Here is a 20,075-nt window from a genome sequence, read left to right on the forward strand (position 1 = left end):
CTACTCCAAGGAGTTTGGCTTATTCTGTGACACTCGTGACAATTGTGCATTGTCAGTCCTGACTCAGGAGCATGGGTTGACCAGAAGGCCTGTGGCATATTTTTCTGCCACTTTGGATCCAGTGGCTGCTGGACTACCTGGATGTCTAAAAGCAGTAGCTGCAACTTGCACCAGTTTAGAACAAAGTGAGTCTATCATTATGGGACATCCTGTAACTGTATATGTTCCACATGCAGTTGTGATCCTATTGACTCGTACAAAAACTCAGTATCTCACCCCTAGTCGGCTGACTAAATATGAGAGGATTCTCATGGGTGCTGCAAATATAGTTATTACCCGATGTAACATTTTAAACCCTGCCACTCTACTCCCTGACTCAATGGTAATGGAAGATAAGGGAGATAATGAGCATGACTGCATTGACCTGACAGAGTTCAGTACAAAACCTCGCCCAGACATTAAAGAAACTCCTTTGCCTGTACATGATGAGGAATGGTTCGTGGATGGTTCATGCCTAAGACATGAACTAGGAGGCCTAAGTGCTGCCTATGCTGTGGTCACGTTAAACAAAATTGAAGAAGCATCTTATCTATTTGGAGTAAAGTCTGCACAAGTAGCCAAATTGATCGCCCTGATAAGAGCTTGCAAATTGGGAAAAGACAAAAAAGTAACAGTATATACTGATAGTCAGTACTGTTACGGGGTTGTGCATGACTTTGGCCAATTATGGCTACAAAGAGAATTCCTGACTTCTTCAGGTACCCCCATTCGGAATGGAAAAGTTGTCCAAGACCTTTTAGAGGCAATCCAATTACCAAAAGAATTGGCAGTGGTCAAATGTGTTGCTCATAAGAAGGGCCTTGACCCTGTATCTTTGGGAAATGATTTTGCTGATCGGGTGGCAAAACAATGTGCTATGGAACAAATGAGAATAAATCCCAGCCGGGGTGGGGTTGGAAACAGCTGCCAACTTAGAATGTTTGAAGAAGTGCCTACATGGGATGAAGTGAGAGAATGGCAGCATGTGACGCCCTGGGAAGAGAAAGAGAAATGGAAAGAACAAGGTTGTAAACCGAGACGTGAGGATGGTGTCATTGTGGGCCCAAATGGTATGCCTGTGTTACCAAGACACCTGCTTGCCCCAATGGCTCGATTGATACATGAGGGATCACACATTGGGAGGGACGCCATGGTTCTGGTATTTCAACAGACTTGGTACAACAAGAAATTCAGGAAGGTAGCAGAATCTCTCTGCCAGAGGTGCTTGACCTGTCAGCAGTTCAACGCTGGCAAAAGAACAGTAGTTGAACTGATGAAAATTGGGAGATCAGGGGGTCCCTTTGTGAGAATACAAATTGATTTCATTACCATGCCTCGTTGTGAGGGAAAAAGGTATGTCCTTGTCATTGTCATTGTCTGCCTATTTTCAAAGTGGGTGGAAGCTTACCCTGCCACACAGAATGACGCCATAACAGTAGCTAAGCTCCTACTAAAAGAATTGATACCTAGATTCGGGGTTCCAGTCTTTATTGACTCAGATAGAGGTGGACATTTTCAGAATGAAATTTTGGCCCAGCTTCGCAAAGCATTCGGGATCACACAAAAGCTGCACTGTGCATATCATCCAGAGGCTTCTGGAGTGGTAGAACAAATAAATGGCACTATAAAAAATAGATTGGCAAAAATGTGTGATTCTACTGGCTTGAACTGGATAAATGCCTTGCCTCTTGTTCTGATGGGACTCAGAAGCATTCCAGATCGAAGAACAGGCCTGAGCCCCCATGAGATATTGATGGGAAGAGTGATGAGACAAGCGTGGGTACCAGGATACAAACTGTTAAGCATTTCTGATGATTTGGTACTTGAATACTGCAAGCAACTGGGTGACCAAGTGCGTTCTATCTCTCGCCAGATTGGGGCAGACGCCGTCGCCAACCCGACAACCCCAGTTCACAAATTGGTTCCTGGTGACTGGGTTAAGATAAAGTAGCATACTCGTTCAAGTTGCCTTGAGCCAAGGTGGGGAAAAAAGCGCCAAGTAATCCTGGTAACAACGACCGCTGTGAAGTGTGCAGGCGTGCCCAAGTGGATCCATGCCAGCCATACCCAGAAGGTGATACCCGACGAGGAACCTGGAGCCGAAGGTTGTCCCGCTGAGGGGTCTACAGACATTGGTCCTGAAGTAGCTGATGTCAGACGGCCGAGCACCAGTCCCGTTGAGGGTCCTTTAGGTGTTGGTCCAGAGGTAGCCGATGTTGTATGGCCAAGCACCAGTACTGCCGAGGATCCCACAGACGTTGGTCCGAAAGTAGCTGATGACGAGCTGCAGAGGATTTGGCCAGAGGATTGGATACCCATAATCGATCTTCCTGGAGATCCACTCAGAACAAGAGAGCGAATAAGAGAAGACAGAGAGTGGAATAGAGAGGTCGAGCAAGGCACAGGCGAAGACCCTCAGATCATTGAGATTCACATCAAATCTGAGGACGAAGAAGAAGGTCAGACAGGGACAGAACAAGTGATCGATACTCCTCCACGGACTCCTGATATCGAAAAGGGACAGACTAGACATAGTGTAATAGTTCGAGCAGAAGAAAATCAAGGGATCGAAGTGCTCGAGCAGGATCAGGCAGAACTAGGAGAACATGTTCAGGACATAGAAACAGAGACATTTGAAAGCGAAACGTAAAATATACCTGAACAAGGCCAGCTTAGTAACCAGGCAGAAGAAATAGATACAAGACCTGGGACTAGTCAGACAGAAAGGGAGAAGGCAGAAATTGAAGTGCCCCAAACAAGTGAAAATAAAAGGACATTAGAAGAAAGCCAAATAACAGTGCCAGCTAAAAGACTCAAGAAAAAGAAGCACATTGAGCCAAGGTATATTAAGAGACTAAAATTAAGAATAAAAACAGTCCAAGAGAAACTTGCAGACATAAGAAGAAGTCCCCGAATTGCAGAAATACCTGAAGATAGCTCCAAGAGAAGGAGTGAAAGAATAAAAAGACAAAACGAAAAATACAAGGATCCGGAGTGGACCTACTTAATATTGGAAAACTTTGAGGATCTTGATATTACTGACGAAAGCGACGGAGAACAGATTACTGATTACTCTGCAGAGGAAGAGGAAGAACCGCCGTGAAATTGCTCAGCAATAAAAATACCTGGGAAAAGCTACAAAGAGGGGTTGAAATTTCCTTCTGAGCCAAAATGTCTGATTCAAACGTGAGTGGTAGACCTAGCCGCAGTTGTTGCAAAACATGCTGCAAGGTGTGTATATGTAGTATAGTTATAGTAATATTAATTTGGATAGGATTAACAGTTTTCATTCCTTTTATGGTAAGCAAAAATACTAATATTGACCCTACTCAGATTACCGACACTGAAGAACTGACAACACGAAGTGTAGAAAGACTTGAAAAAGCACTCAGACAGACAAAACGAGACTTAGAAGCATCAGATGAGGAAGGACTACATTACCACGGAGTTAGAAACCAGACACACTTAAATGTTTTCGCAAACCTGTTAGTGCATTATGTAGAAACTATGGAAATAGAAGATTGCTATGTCTGCATGAAGCTACCTACTTCTGTGGCTGAAGGCGTGACATATCATCACCTACCTCTGACCTATGGAATCTCCTGTAGCATTTTAGCAAGCTTATTTTACAAAAGAGGACCGTTACAGTACTATTACTCTAACAATGACGTGATCTTTTCTGAACTTCCTATACGTGGAAATCTGAATCCTGTACATACCAAAAGTGACGTTACACGTTATATGGGAGAATACTTTCTGACTATAGGTACAATAGATTTAAATGAAGCACACAGAGACAACTTGACCTGTTCATTACATGAACAAGAAAAGATATTTTTGAACATGGCAGAGAAGAGAAGGGAGAGTTTCCAAAGGAAGGCAAATGACAAAAGGCAGAAAACACCTAAATGGGCTGAGAACATGGAAAGCACCTCAAATGGCGGGGCAGGGCCTGCTTTGTTGCTGGATTTCGAGAAGGGAAACTCTGTCTTCATCGCGAGAAGACTAGTTATTATAATAATATTTTCATTGGTTCCAGTCAATGTGAACACAATTACAAAGTAATTGGAGGTTGGGGTTTCAAAAATGGGTCAGAGCCTGTGTTTCCTGGAATTTATTATATATGTGGAGACAAGGCTTATTTCAAATTGCCGGATCACTGGTATGGAAGCTGCTATTTTGGCATTGTTTTCCCGAGAATATACCATGTGAATGAAATTGCTGGAAGCAGTGAAAACACTAATGGCTTAGTGAGTAGCAAAAGAGAAAGCGTAGGTGAAATAATGGGTAGTATTTTTAGTGCACGGATACCTGGAGTGGGAGTGGTTCTGAACACTCACAGAATTTGCAAATTGTCCACAATAGTGGATGTGTTGTCTACTGACACAGCTCATGGATTTCTGCTGGTCAATACTGAAATGGTTGCGATCAGATCAATGGTTTTGCAGAACAGACTTGCTCTTGACACCCTATTAGCAAAAGAGGGCGGAGTCTGCCGGATGTTGAAGGCGCAACATTGCTGCACTTACATTCCAGACAAAAGCGCACAGCTCAAAAGATATGTGAAAAACATTACTAATTTGGAAAAGGAACTCAAACCACTCGAGGTTGACAGTGCCTGGAAGACTGGTTGATGGTCTCTCCAATGTAGGTCATTGGTTTGCTAGTTTAGGTAAAAGCTTATTGTTAAAGGTACTGATGCCAATTGGAGTGATAGGTCTTACCCTATTTCTCATATTCGTCTGTTGCAAATGTCGCAAACACACAAAGAAATACCAAGTGAATGCGAGAGGAGTGAAACGGAGTGCGGATGAGCTTGAATTGGAAGAAATGAATAATCAGATCTATAAAAAGGGGAAAAATTCTCACCCTACCAAAAATGAGAAAGAGAAACTGAATCGCCTGTTGGAAGAGATAGAAATGTACAAGGTGTGAAAGAAAGTTGGCATCTGGTTCCATTTTTTGTGATGATAGTAAATATCATCAAAGAGGGGACTGATAGAGCAAGATTTCGCATTGCGACTTGCTCGAGTCAAGAACCTCGAAAATCTATTATAATCTCGTAACTTAAATTGTTAGTTTTACTAATTTATGTATTTTGAATGTGCGTGGGTATCATAGAGATGCTTGCTTATGTGTTTTACTAATACGATTAATCCTTGTTCCTAAAATGGCTGCTGCTTGACTTTCCTCTTCTGCGCATGCGTCAGTCACACTCACGTGACTACACGTAGAGATAGTTTTGGAGGGAAAGGGTGCGCATGCGTAATCGCCTTAAAATGGCAGCTTAATGTGATAATGAAGTGAAGCTCATGCTATTGCTCATCGTGTCGTTATGTGTAGCACTTACCCGTAATTGCATAGTATATTTTTATGATGATAAACGTGAAGTACGAAATTATGACATGTAATGCCTTCATTTATTTCCATGCGCTAATTTGTTTTCGCTTACTTTTCATGTATCCTCGGCACTGCTGGGTGATGGGGCTGGGGAGTCCATCTTGGAGGGCACTACTGCACCGAATCAGTCGATGGTTCGGTGGCATTGAAACCAAGCCAAAGAAGGTTGATGCCAGAGCATGCATGGGAAGATGCACCTTCACCCAGCGAGAAAGCCTAACTTGTACCCTATTTGAATACATTGTATTTCTTTCCATTGTATTCCCTGCGACTTCTCGTGGGAACCCAAAATCTTGCTAGGCGGCACCTTAGGATGCAAAGTAGGCCTTAGAATAGTCTGTTCTGATTGGTGTGTTAACCAAATCCTACCTTAGGACCAATCCAAATTGGGGATTCTGACACTTTGCAACATTTGGGGGGTGGTACCCTGTCCCAAAACAGTATATCTAGCCTAGGTTTAGCTAGAGAAATTGTCCGACTTGTCTGAATAGCTGACCTGTCACTGACCCAACGCACTCAATAGGTGACTTGATACAGAGGTGCTGCGGAGCTCTCGGTCCGAAATTTGACCATAGACTCTGAAGGTTTTACTGAACCTTAAGTGCTGGCGGAGCACTTTGCTGGGAAATTCGCTGACCCAATCGGGGTCCTGATCGATAGCTGCAGAGAGGGTGGAGCGCTGGCGTTGCTTCCAAACTGCGGGTGCTGGTCGTATCCTGGTGGTGCGGTCCTGTCCTGATCCTAATCTGGGTTTCCTGTCCTGTCCTGGGGTGTCCATTCTGCACCTGCTGTCCCACTGAGGGTTATCCTTCCTTGAGGGTTTTCCTGTCCTTAACTGACCCGTGGCCAGGGTTGGTTTTCACACCAGTCTAGGTAAATATTGCTCTGAAATTCTTAAACTGCACCTTTCTATTTTTCTGTCTTTGCTTCAATAAAGACATACCTTTGCATATGAATAATTTTCCATGCTTTTCGCAACTATTGCATATCACAAAGTCATTTGCATTTTGATTTCATAGCGTGTTCGTATGTTACCCTACCTTTTAGAAATCATTTTCTGCATTGCTGTTTGCAATTTTCTGTTATGGTCCCTAATTTTCTCTCATAAAACTGACTAAAGTAACTCCGATTATAACGTGTTCACTTTGCCCTTACCTTAGTTTTCCCTCTCACTTAGCGTGTTCCCTGTCGCACTAGCATTTTTGATAAAACTCAATGATTGCCCTTTTAGTTCTTTTATATAGTTATGTACTCTTTGCAAATCTGATTTTAGACTGTCTCCTTGTAGTGGAATGTATATTTTAAGAGATTGAATTCTAAGATAAAACTTTCAAAACTTCCAGTTGTCCGTGGTCATTTCATGAAGTAAAGGTTTTAATGTTGGGTTTTGTATTTCGCTGCCTTTCCTTTTACAGCTAGCTCCCTGACCCATCGTGGTCATAGGTACCCATAACAGTGGATGGTAAGTTGGGTACACTGGAAATAATCGAAAGGGAACTCACAATTATTGGTAGTAGATTGTGTGGTCATCTGATCAATGTATATGATAAAGTAAAGTATATGGGCCCGAAGCCAGAAGTGGCAAAATTATTGGTTGGGTGACCCGCGATCTCTAGCAGTAATTTGTCATCTTTCTGTGGTCAGGTGATATATATTACCCCCACTGAGGTTAACTGCACCACTAAAATCTCCTTAACCAGGGATATACATTGCACCATGTGTGCAGCATGACAAAACGCAATGCCTCCAACATGACAAGAAGGCATATATCGTATGCTGCTTTGGCTGCTCTTTGGGTTGGCCAATTCTGCCTCTCGCTCAATCAACGTTGATAACAATGAGAACTTAATATATGGGAATCAGTGAGCTGAGTTAGTATATACTGATAGTAAACGGGTGCTTTATAAAATAAGAAAAAACAATGCTCTATTAGCATTGAACCAGTCCCTTTCAACGTGCCTGTTGCAGGTAATTTAAGTATCTTTCATAAAGTCATATTTCATTAGTGTTTTACTCTAGATTGTTATTTTCTTCTGAATCACTGCAGTGTTTACACTCTACATTGTGATTTTAACTAGAAAGACAGCACTGCTTTCACTGCTTTTTGCACATTGCACCCTATTCCTACCTTTACTCCTTGGTGATTTCTTATCCGCACTTTTCAATTCATGTTCTGTTTGGGCTTGGGTACAGTGGAGCAATGCTTGGACCTGAACTTGACGGTGAACAAATATTCCCATGTCTCTTTTGTACCTGGCTTTTATGGTCCACACTTTGGAAATGTGATCCTTGCAGGTCTTTCTCAATTCATCCCAATTGTTCAACCATCTCTCAACTCGTCACCTCATCGAAAAAGGAAGCCAATATCAAGCCAATCCTCAGACTTTCACTGGCTCTCCAACTGAAACGAAAATAAAGCTTGAACTAGGGTGCCCAGCCTATAGAGCAGTTCATCTCAACTCGCCTCCATAATCTATCAAGGGGCTTGTATGGTCTCAGTAGTAACAAGTATTGGTAAATGCATTGACAATCGCCCCCCCCCCCCCCCCCCCCCCCCCCCATTAACACCCAGGCATACTGTTACTGCCAAATCTACAAGCACAAAATGCAAGAAATTCACTAAGGTTTAAATCCACCCCTACATCCAGCAACATTTTAGTCCTGTTCACTGAATAGAAAGCTGTGGACAGGACCATAAAAGCTAGGTACAGTGGCAAAAACTGACGGTTATATATTTGTTCACTGTCAAGCTCAGGTTCAAGCATTGCTCCACTGTACCCCAGCCCGAACGGAACATGAACTGAAAAGGAGGGAGAACATCATTCTCTTGGGCCCATGTAACAAGGTGGTTGTGGACCACTCTCCCTATGATTTTGACTGCATTGTCTTTAAGTGATATGGGAAGATAACATTTTGGGCTCCTTTTTTGAATATTGGAACTGTTGTGGATAAAGTCCAAGAATGAGGAATATTTAAATTAAGGGAGCAATTAAAGACATTAGTAATCAGTGGTCTCCCCGAGTTATATTGTGGGCACCATATTTTTAATTCAAGTGCACTTTACTTTTTATTTTATCGGTCCTGAAGAAGCACAAATTACCGTTTTTTGGCGATACATGCGCGAAACATGTTGACCTCGTACCTGGGCATAGTTGGCCTACAGGGATTATACCATTTTTATGGGTTTCATTTATCTGTATTGGGAGGTGTTACATCTATTATCTCGCCGATGAGACTCCCCTGACAGTCTTAACTATTTTGCACGCACTATTCATTCCCACTCAAGACTCACACCCCACATGCACCATCCGGCATTACAAAAAGATGTCTGATAACATGATTCTTCGGGGGACCCGAAGGGGATTGCAGCATCTGCCCTATGAGGAGCAAACGCCCGATGATGAAGCATGACACCCCTCAGGGTGTGTGAGGGCAACAGGAGGCAAGACTTGTTCTTCCCCATCAGTGGGTCCCATTTGTACCCAGGAATCTTTACCTTTTTCCTCTTTTTAAGGCACATGGGTGACTCTTGCACCCGACACAGGAACAGTGTCCCCCATTTTTTGGAGAAAAAGTGAGACCCAGTCAGATTCTAAGATATTACACTGCAATAAAGGACTTTCTGGAACATTCCCAAGTCTAATTTTCTTAATTAAGTCCCAGAAGGACATGCTATTATTTCCTACTGCTGCATGTTCCAATAGTTCCAAATCCCTATTATGTAGAGTCCCTTTCCTGGATTTATGGGCGAATTTATAATCCAGACGGGCGGCAATGACCTCAGACGTAACTCTCGGGATGGAGGTCAGCACCTTCCTCAATCTGCGATTGCCCACTGAGCAATTATCAAACCAATAAGGTACTCCCTTATCAGGTTGACTAGGTTTAACCAGTGTCTGTTTAATGCACTATTGTAATAGGCAAGCATGGCGTCTCCGCTAACTTCCTCCAAACAGCTGAAAAAACAACCCCGTTGTGACTTTAAAAATATAGTCTGAATGTTGGCTTGATTTTTGTGGTGCCATATAAGCATTTAATCGTCTGTGAAACGTTGAGTGATGGGAATTACATCAGTGATACTTTTATACCTACTCAGGAGCAGTTGGCCTTTAGAGACAATGGATATTATGATATCCACCCTTGGTCTGTATGTCCTCCTCTCTGGAAAACCAGAGTAAAACATTATTGGTCGCACATATATAATCAATGGTTTAGGCGCGGCAATCCCTCTGAAGCATGGCAGAAATATACTATCCCCTCTAAATGTATAGAGTATATCATCTAGACAGTGGCCCGCCAAGCTCTGCTACTCGGTTACTAGTTATTCAACATCCCACCTTTGATGCTCCTGGTTCCCAATTACAACCTGCCAACTGAGCATTAAAATCTCCGCACAGCAGGTAATAAAGCTGCGATTTTTTTATGACTTTCGATGGTTTAGAAGTTGGATAATAAATTAAACAAATAAGTAAAATGAACACAAATGGCATTAGTAAAAGGATTGTAAAAATTATTTAAAGAAAAAGAAAAATGGGATAAACTGCCACACATCTTTAAAACTAAGAGAGCTGGAGATCCAGAGTTGATACTTATTACTTCTACGAGAAGGCTCAAACTGATCCAGATCGAAAGTCCTCCCTTGGCTTTACCTGGAGCTGAGAGAATAGCTACGCTGGAATAACAGTCATAGCAATCACATGTGAAATTATTAGACCAAGTTTCCTGTGGGGCTATAATACCGTACTTGTGACAAAAGCTTGTGCATCAGGATTATTAATTTTGCCTTTAAGGCCTGCAAACTTAGTATAGAGAAGGGTTGCGCATTGGTTAGGGCCTAGGAATTCAAGGAATGTATCCTTAACGAGTGGGAGATTCCGACCAAATCCCTGAACTTGAACAGTGGTTTGATGTATCACAAAAGGAAGTCAATCGAAGTCTGAAAGGACATCAAATCTCTTAGCAGTGGGAATAGAAAAGGGAACACTTGAACTTGCAGGGGAAGCTGTTAATCCTTGAGCAGGCACCCTAGCTTGTTGTCTTGGTGAGTGAACCATGGGCAGGGGTCTTCCCTTGTCCTGCAAAATATACAACAATGGATCATTTGGATAATGTGACATTAGAAGCAGTGCTAAGCATAAGCAGCCATTCTGTTTACATGCCTGTAAGTACAGTTAAATGTTTAGGATGCGTTTGTTGCTTGCTTCCCACAACACGGTTGTAAAGCTGTCTAAAGAACTGAATCCGCCAGAAGAACCTTACCTTCACATGTGGGGCTATCAAGAAAAAGAAACAACCCCACACCTAAGAATCCCTCTCCAATCAGTATGTTTAAGGGATGAGGGATATCGTCCTATACAGAGTGGAGATGTTTCGGCCCAAGTAGGTAGTATTCAACATTGGTTGTCCCTTGGACTTGCTTTGCTCCTGCACCGTCTCACTTCAGTAGAGTACATGACTGCCATTGGACAATAACTGTTTACTGACAAGACACAAAAGTTTAAATCCGTAGCTGATTTGCAGTGGTGGGAACCATAGATTCATTCAAATATTATGTGAGAATTCCACCAATCCAACTTGCCAGGACTCCACTTTAGTAAGAAAGCCTCAGTGATTGGTCACTCAGACCATTTAAACAGATTAACTAAAAACCAAAATAGATTGACCAAAACCTGACTGTACATTGTATCCAACAGAACACCATCTCTCCTGAGCAGTGTCATAGAAGGCTAGTGGTGTGAAGTCCACAATGCTCTCCAGAGCTGTGTGCTGCAGAAGTTGTTAACTATGAGCCCACGACAGGTTGTTAAATGCTTTTTGGAAATATTGCCAGGTCCCTTAATGCATTACTTAAACAACCTTTTAGACTAAGAATCACAAAGAGACATGGTTGGTTTGATCATTTATGTATTCAAGGCATCTAAACGATTGTCTTACATAGCTCCCCCAGGGACTATTCAGTGATTAAGCAACTAAGAAAGAACTATAATCTGGCATTAGGTCATAGGAAAAAGGTGCTTAGAGAGGAGGCTTGGTAAAATTTGGCCCAGGTGGCTGAGACGAATGATGTTACCCTCATTTCTGAGTAATGTCAATACCCTTTTTTTTTTTTTTTTTTTTAAATGAAACCGCAAATTATTTACTTTATTAGTTTCTCAACAAGTGTAGGTTGACCATTTTCAGGTATTTTTGATTTCTGAAGGATAACACTCTCCCAATACCTGACGAGAATGTTACCCAACTATGTTGCGGGCCCCTGGACTTTTTGGGGATAAGGCTCTCCCTTTCCTAGTACGTAGTGCTGGAGGCAAGGTACCCGGTCCAGACAGAGTCTCGGTCGATGCCTTCAGAGCAATTTGGCAACTATGGGGCCCCATTTTTTATGTTTAATGCGGCCACTGAGTGCTGGGCTGATACAATCATCGTGCCCATCTTTAAACAGAGGGACAAATCTGACCCAAAATGTTACTGTACCATCTCCCTCCTGGATTTCTCGGCAAAACTGATGGGCAGGGTTCTTCTGCAGAGACTATAGCAGTGGACAGAGGGCAGAGGACAAGTCTATCCTGTTGGAGCTCAGTATGGATTCAGGAGGGGGTTGGGGACAGTGGAGCTGTGAGCGAATCTTGACCTGCTCATTGGGAAATACACTAAGGCCAAATGAGGGGCCCTTTACTTATGTTTCGATACCTCAGCAGCACTTTTGATTTGGTTATTCACTCGCTTCTCTGGCTTACCTTGCTTTCACTTGGAGCCCCTGAGAATATAGTCTTCTTTCTGTCCCGGCTGTATAAGAATCTGTCTGCTATGGTTCCTTATGGCCCCTATGGTAAATGCTCCCTTTCATTTAAAATCAAGAGGGGAATTAGACAGGGTTACGTTTTGGCACCTTTTTTTCCTCGTTTTATTAATGGGGTCGATTATGCTCTTCATTCTCTGTGGGCCGATGCACCAATAGTCGTTGGATGCTCAATCTCCATGTTGTTGTACGCCAAAGACGCTGATGTCAAGGACTCCAGTCGGCCTTCAGAGACTGTTCAACACATTTGATGAATTTGATAGAGGCCAGGAAAATGAAGATCAATAAATCTAAAACATACACAATGGCACATGGGAAAAAATACAAAAGTGTAGGACCTTCTACATTAGGGGCTACCCAACTGAGAGAGTGAATTCATTTTGTTACTTACAATCCTATTCTCTTATAATGCCTCATGGACCCACAATATACAAAATGTCCGCTCAAAGAGTATGCAACGGAGTATTTAGGTTACTCTCCCGCAAACTTGGATACCGTACAGTTAAAGAAATGATCACCATATAGGGGGGGGGCAAGTGTGTGGTCGGCAGCTATATATGGTGGATATCTTTGGGGATACACACCCTGCAGCCCCCTCCAGGATGAGTGGGAAATAGAGCCTCTATTGAGTCAAAGAAACTTACGGTTGTTTTTGTATGTCAAATATTTCTCAGAAGGTTTACTAACCATGATTGTTTTTTGTAACTAATATCTAACACCGCTTTGTTCTAACTAGGCTGCGGTTGGGCTTAGTACATATTTTGAAGGAACCTCCCTCGGAAACAATCTCATGCCCATTCAATGGCATCTCAAAGCAAAGCATTCAGCACTTAATTTTATTCTGTAGTTTTTATGTTGGTCTAAGAAGATAATACCTGAAACCAATCCTCCTTGCACAGAATATTAGGGACTATAATGCTGCCTTACGATACTTGTGTGTACTAGCGGTGCCCTCTACATGCCTTTGCATTGTTCTCTATATATGGGGCGCGCTTTAAATTAGGATAAGTATTTCATTTTAATTTATAGTACGAGGGTGGAGCTGGGGATTTCGTAAGTGTACTGTTTTTATTCTGTATAATGTGCATTTATTTTATGTGTTTTAATACTTATACAGGGATTTGTACTTTAATGGCTTATGGCGATTGTGCTGAATAAAGAATATGAATCTAAAGTGTTTCGAATTTTAAAAAAAATCTGCAAAATACAAACCAGAACACTTTCAGAAAACACGCTGTGTGAGACAGGATATTAAGCACATCCATCACTACCACCAGACATTCTATCGATCCAACACACATAATACTCCCCGTATTAAGTGCATCAAAGAACCTAATAATAAATTATGTGTTCAACTATTTAAAAGAGGACGACATGGCATGAAAAGCAGACTGGATATTTCTGTCCTACACTGGTTGCATACCTGCAAGAGACAAAGTTCCGCCAGATGAAGAGATGCTCCAAATCTTTGTAGCTGTACCTGAATAAGCCCAACCGCTGGTTATAAAATTATTGCTATATACAGTAGGCTGATGTTAAGGAGTAAAGTGATGTAAATGCCACAAACCTAAGAAACAATGCAGAGATGTATTCCTACTCGTACCAGTGCAAGACGGCATAGGTAAGTAACCTTTGAAGATCAGAAGATAAGTATAATACACTTATACCGGGCAACAACCCTCAACATTTAAGATGGGTTCTCCATCAGCATAGAGGGTGTTTCATTGTCCAGAAACTGATTCAAAGTCTTACTCAATGACTATGTAACATCCTAAGGGTGAGCGATCTTCAGAACAATCCTTGAAAAAAGACAAGGAGCAGCCACAAATAAGTTCTGTGTATATATTTACTCTTACAAAGAGCACTCAGCCATGGCACCCAATGCACTGTAATGTCTGTCCAGATCCTGAGATAACGTTCCTTGGCATGCCTACTGGTCTGATCCATTAATTATTGGTAGACCTGTGTAAAATGTTGGTTATATTAATACAATCTGGTGCAATTCCTAAATGTAATGTTAAGCGAAATGTGCAAAATTTTCAGCATTTAACATAATGCAAAAAGTGATTCTGACCCACGGGTGACAGATTTGAGTAGAAAATGTCACACCAAGAGACATTTTCTTCTCGAACTGGGTCCTGTTGATATTTCACAAGAGAAAAGTTACTCGAGATAGCTATGAAATGTATTTTAAAAAACTACACATATTTCGAAAAAAGGAAAGAAAAACTATCACAAACTGTACACTCTGCCCTAGAAATGGGTAGCTCAACCAGTCACAGCTGCAGTCAGGACTTCAATTCTAGCACTGCGGTCATGTCTAGGATGAGCTTACGTTTGTTCCCTTTAATACATTTCCAACCAGAAATTCAAACAAGATAGATAGTGTCTGCCCAAAATCTAACAAGAAGACAGATCTGCATGTCACTGCCGCTATACCTTGCTGGCCAGGCAACAGCAAATTGCCTGAGGAGGGAAGTTCAACCTTCAATAATTACAATAACATTATGAAAACGACGACATGAGTGACCCAAACAGCCTCGGGAAAAAAACATTTTTCCAAGCAATTTGTTGCGGAAACCCAGGCACGTCATTTATTTGCAGATACTTATTACACTGTAAATTGTATTTGTTAAATGTCGCATAATATGTGGCACAAACTATTTAGAACAATGGGGAAACTGTGTTTGGTTTCGGACTACTCCCTCAACCTAGCATGAAATGTCTCCTTTCTTTGTTTTTTAAGTCCTTGTAGCTGCAACTTACGTTTCAATATCACTGCAGGCACTAACGCAAACTTGTGGTGCAAAATAAGGCCGGTCTTCAATGACCTGTCAAGAAGATTTCTTTCTGTGATCCTTCCACCCAAACATATGAAATGTGATCGCTGTGATATTGTCTATTTTAAGAATAGATGCGGACTACTTACTAATCTCAAGCTACCTCTGGCCTGGCGCCCAGAATTCTGAAGGCATTAACTCTGTGTACCAGACAACCAGTTAGAAAATACACAGACTCTCTGGGCCATGGTGCCCATCGCTACTGGTTCTGTTATCGCACAATGCCCTTTGTACAGGAAGGAACAGCAAAGAGATGTGGTGGGGAGGCGAGGTGCGCCTTGAACGAGGTCAAGCCTTAAAACATGAGCCTCTCACTTACAAACAAGGGGCTCATTTTCACCCTGGCGCCTCCTTTTTCAATGGTCAAGGCGCGTGAGACTCAGAGCTCCTGACAGTCTCAATCAATCCTGTCCCCCCCCCCCCCCCCCACACACACACACTTGGGACAAGAACTGCTCATCATAGCTCAATAGAAGTGAAATAAATGTAAGAGGGCGTCCTGATTGTTCTTAGCAGAGCAGCATATGGAACTAAACAATGCCCAAACAACATGAATGTATACAAGGCGCACTGCACTGACGCATGACATATCATGCAATATTATAGAGGGGGCTCTGTTACAAATACATAACTGACAAATAAAATGTTGCGTGTTTTACTATTGCCCTTATACCCATCAACTTGTGATTAGATGGCACTGTAAAGTATAAGTCACTAGTTCAGTGTTTTTCATTTGAACTGCCTTGAATGTTGTAGGGCCTAGTTATCCCACTGGGCTCAGGCATGTGAACTACTGGTTCTACTAAGATGGCTCAACAGTACATTTAGCCACTTTACTGTACTCGTGCCTTGCATTTGGCAGAGATTGTGCAGCAAAAGATACTTTAACTGAAATGAGAAACTTTTAAATAGCCGCATTGATCATCTCAATTTTATGTAGCTTTTGTTTGCTGATTTAGAAGCTGTTTTTTTCTGATTTGGCATGTATACATGGGGATATTAGTGGTAATGTAATTTACAGCTTTGGAAGTCAAGCTTTCAGGATGTAAAATATCGCGAATTGCCGTTGTCAAACAGTACTAACCCGATGTATAGGTGCATCTCAGCCTAAGAACACAACTGAATAATTAACTATTCATAAAAATAAATTGTGACTGATAGTCTTGTGAGGGATATCCAAAGGTAGATTAGAAGTGGCTGCCCTCACTGGGCAATTATGCCACCAGTACCCTCCCCAATGTCTCCTGGATGTCACCGTATTGGACTCCCGCTAGAGGGAGATACGCTGATACTTTCTAGGGAAGTACCAGTTTTCTAAACTAATTTGCATTTATTTCCATGTTATCCATAGCCTTCATTGTCCTAATGGGCAAGCATCAACTATCTGACAAAGGCATACAGGGCTAATGTCTCATCCTGACTGACTTCAAGGAAATGTTTTACCTTTTGTGGGTGTTATTTATTTTGAGAGTTTTATATCGCGCTGGCTAGACCCGGGGGTATAAGAGCGCTTTACATAAGGTTCCACAGGAATTACAAAATTACATCATTTACAGGTTACATCAGTTACTAGAAAAACATTTCAAGAGAGTAGAAGACGAAATAAATGGAGCTTAGAAGGGTAAGGGGGTGGGGTAAAGGGGTAGGAGGTAGATAGGATGGAGAGACGAAGGAGAGTCTGCCCAAAGTCCAGCTAGGTAGGTGACAGCCGAGGAGGAAGTCCACAGCCCATCTCCTCTTTAGCTATCGGGTAGATCCACCGGGCATCAGCTTATGTTAACTGACTAAGCTAGGGGTACTAGGGCAATGTTACCCAAGAATTAGACCCAATACTCACCGCAGGACCATCACAGGCGGTGTACTGGATGATGACCTGGAAAGGTTCGTGTGGCTGCAAGACGGCTGGTACCGAGATGATGAGCGCTGAGCCGTAATCGGTGAAGGCATCCACTCTGAAGGGTAGAGGACACGAAGAGGTGGAGTGCAAGGAGGCATCAGTGGGCTCACCCAGCCAGTCCGAGGCAGAAGGAGGGGTGCTGTTGGCTGCAGGGTAGTAAGGGTTGCCAGATGACATGGCACTGAAATTGTCCAAAGTAGGGTCAGAAGCAGCGGGAGACAGGGGGCCGCAGTCTATGAATGGGGCAGAGAGTGGGGTAGAAGCGGTGAAGGGGAATGAAAGTGGGGTGGAATCAGGGGAGAGAAATGAGGAAGGAGATGAAGAATCAGAAGGCATGGAAGTGCCAGAAGGGGGACAAACTGGCAGAGGAGCAGATGAGAACGTGGTGGAACTGAATGGGGCAGGCGATGGGCAAGAAGGACCAGGTGAAGGGCAAACATTGGAAGATGAGGGGCAAGAGTTGCTGGAGGAGTCAGATGAGTGGCAAGTGGTACTGGGGGGAGCAGGTGTGGGGCAATACTTGATACGAGATGAGCTGTAGTTTTCAGAGGAGAGCCCACAGCTGCTGGAAGGGGTAGATGAGGGGCAAGAGGCGCTAAAAGAGGAGCAATTGCTGCTGGGGGGAGCAGGTGAGGTGCAATTTCTCATGGATGATGCAGGTAAGGGGCAATTACTGTTGGTGGAGGCAGGTGAGCGGCAGCGACCACCGGAAAGTGCAGAAGGGTCGGGCAGGAGGGTGGCTCCCATGGTGGGAGCAGATCCCCCCTGAGCCCGCAGGGGGGAGCGGGGAAAGCAGGGCAGGGGCTGCTCCCGGGCCGGCCCCGTCCTGCAGCGGACGGCCTGCACACTCAGGGCCGGGTGGGTGTCCAGCACCAGGGCGCCCGGCGAGGCCTGCAGGGCGCTCAGCTCCAACACCAGCACCCCGGCCAGCTCCCGGCTCTCGGGCCGCAGCTCCAGCCCCAGGTGGAAGTGCCGCAGCCGGAAGAGGTGGAAGCTGGAGGCCGAGGCCACGTCCGCCGGTAGCGGAGGGCCTGGGGCCGCGGGGGCAGGAGGCACCAGGCTCCGGCGGCGACAGCAGCACAGACCCACCGGGGTGGGGGTCGTTGAAGCCATGGCGGGGCGGCCGGGCTGGCGCTATGTGAAATCCATCAGTGAGGCCTGCTCGGAACGGTGAAGCCGCGGGCTCGCGTAGCCGCCGCGTCCGGCCAGGGAGCAGGGGCAGCCGGCGGAGGTAAACAGGGCACTCGGCGGAGACGCTGTACGCAAGAGCCGGCCGGTCCCGAGGAAACAGGAAGTGACAGGGCGGAGGGGGAGGAGGCGACGGAGAGCCTGGGGGAGGAGACAGCAGAGGCCTGTGAAGAGGGAGGCAGCAGAGGCCTGTGGAGAGAGGGCAAGGCCAAGGGAGAGAGGGAGGGCGAAGACAGGGGAATGAATGGACGGGGGTGGGAAAGGACTGCGTAGGGGGTCGGGGCAGAGCCGAGCATGGACAAGGAAGGGCAATAAACAAAGTGAGAGCAGAAGAGGCCCGACCCCAAACAGAGAGTCATTTTTGCTTCATTTATTGTAACGTTTGCTTTTGTATTTTGCTCACTTGTAATGTTCTCATGTATCAGTTCTGTTCCTATTGTGAAGCGCTCTGACCTTCGGGTAAAGTCCGCGCTATGTAAAAACGCACAAATAAATAAATAAATAAAAGGGAGGGTGTGAAGGCAGTAATGAGAGTGGTGTGGTAGCGCTCTAGTGTTTGGAGAGCGGAACAGGAACCACGTCACCGGACGTGGTAGGCGGACATTATTAGTTCTCTGGCGCTTGCAGCCAGAGGTAGCCAGCCCCGGCGCTCCATATATAATAAAGCATTTAAACACCTACCGCCGCGTTGTGCACTATTTTACAGTGGCGACGAGTCGGGATCACGGCCAACACCCGAACGATCACGCGACCCCAGCAGTTGCACGCATAACGCGTGAGAAGCAAAACGGAGCGCGGCAGAGGTGCCGGCAGGACGGAAAAAGGCGCGAAAACGGGCGCCTGCACAGCCACAAGCCGGAAAGGAGCCTCATAGTCATCCCAAAGCCCTGTGAAGGCCACAGCACCAGAAAACGACACCCCACAAGGTTTGAGGGCACAGCAACACAGCAGAAGACACCGGAGGGAACAAAACAAGGTACCCAGCCATTATATCACGGTGAGCCCTCACCAGCGCCCTGGAAACAGAGTATAGGGGTGCACGCTGGCGGAGACTGCAGGTCCATCGACCGCGAAGGCAGGAGGCAGCTCAAGCACGAAATCTCGCACCACAGAGGGTGGACTGGGAGTGGACAGTGAGGGAGAACACAAAGAGGACGAGGAAGGAGATCAAAGCGCCCCAGGGAGTCCCTCCAGGAAGACTGTCGTCACACCTAGGACCAGGAAGACAGCTCCAACCATGGCGAGCCAGAGCACGTCCCTCACCCAACTAGTCCCATTCCTCACGAAAAGCGGAGAACCAGAAAGAAAATGGGAAGACTGGAAGAGGTACTTCCTCAACTATCTGGAAGCGCTGGAAGAGGAAGGCGAAACCGCATTCACGAGTCTGAGGAAAAAGAAAATACTCCTCCATAACTTAGGTCCAGAAGGGCTCAGGATCTATGACACCATTGTGAAAAGAGAAAGAGCAGCGACGGATACGGAGGTGTTTGATCACGCCATCGAAGACTTAGACGCACATTACAGGCCTGTGGTGTGTGTCGCCATCGACAGATTTAACTTCTTTCAGAGGAAACAGAAGAGCGGCGAATCTGTTGACGAGTACGTGGTGGCACTGAGGAAGTTGGCTGTCACGTGCAAATTTGGAGGACTGCACGATGATCTCATCAGGGATCAAATCATTATGCATACCTCTAGTACCCACATACAGGAGAAATTGTGGGTGAATGGCGATGCTCCACTCAAGGAGATCTGGGCGATGGTCAAGAAAGCCGAGCTATCGAGAAGATGTGCCCAAGCAGCGAAGAGAGACGCCCAAGAGTCGCAAGCAGTGTGTAGAGTATTGGCGCCAAACAGAAACGACCGTTGGAAGCAAAATGAGATGCGGAAGTCCCAGGGAGGAACTAGAGCTGACGTC

General features: G+C 44.6%; 1 protein-coding gene across 1 annotated transcript in view; it reads right to left on the minus strand.

Annotated features, from left to right (window-relative positions):
• The window catches only part of RNPEPL1 (arginyl aminopeptidase like 1), a 139,441-nt gene extending 121,170 nt beyond the window's left edge, over nucleotides 1-18,271 (minus strand). Inside the window, exon 1 of the mRNA XM_078665847.1 lies at nucleotides 16,913-18,271. Within this exon, the coding sequence (XP_078521973.1) occupies nucleotides 16,913-18,085 (1,173 nt within the window). The 5' untranslated portion in view covers nucleotides 18,086-18,271. The remainder of the gene's footprint in view (nucleotides 1-16,912) is intronic.
• Between the last annotated feature and the right edge of the window lie 1,804 nt (nucleotides 18,272-20,075).

The sequence above is a fragment of the Lissotriton helveticus genome, chromosome 11 (genome assembly GCF_964261635.1).
Source record: "Lissotriton helveticus chromosome 11, aLisHel1.1, whole genome shotgun sequence".
NCBI lineage: Eukaryota > Metazoa > Chordata > Amphibia > Caudata > Salamandridae > Lissotriton > Lissotriton helveticus.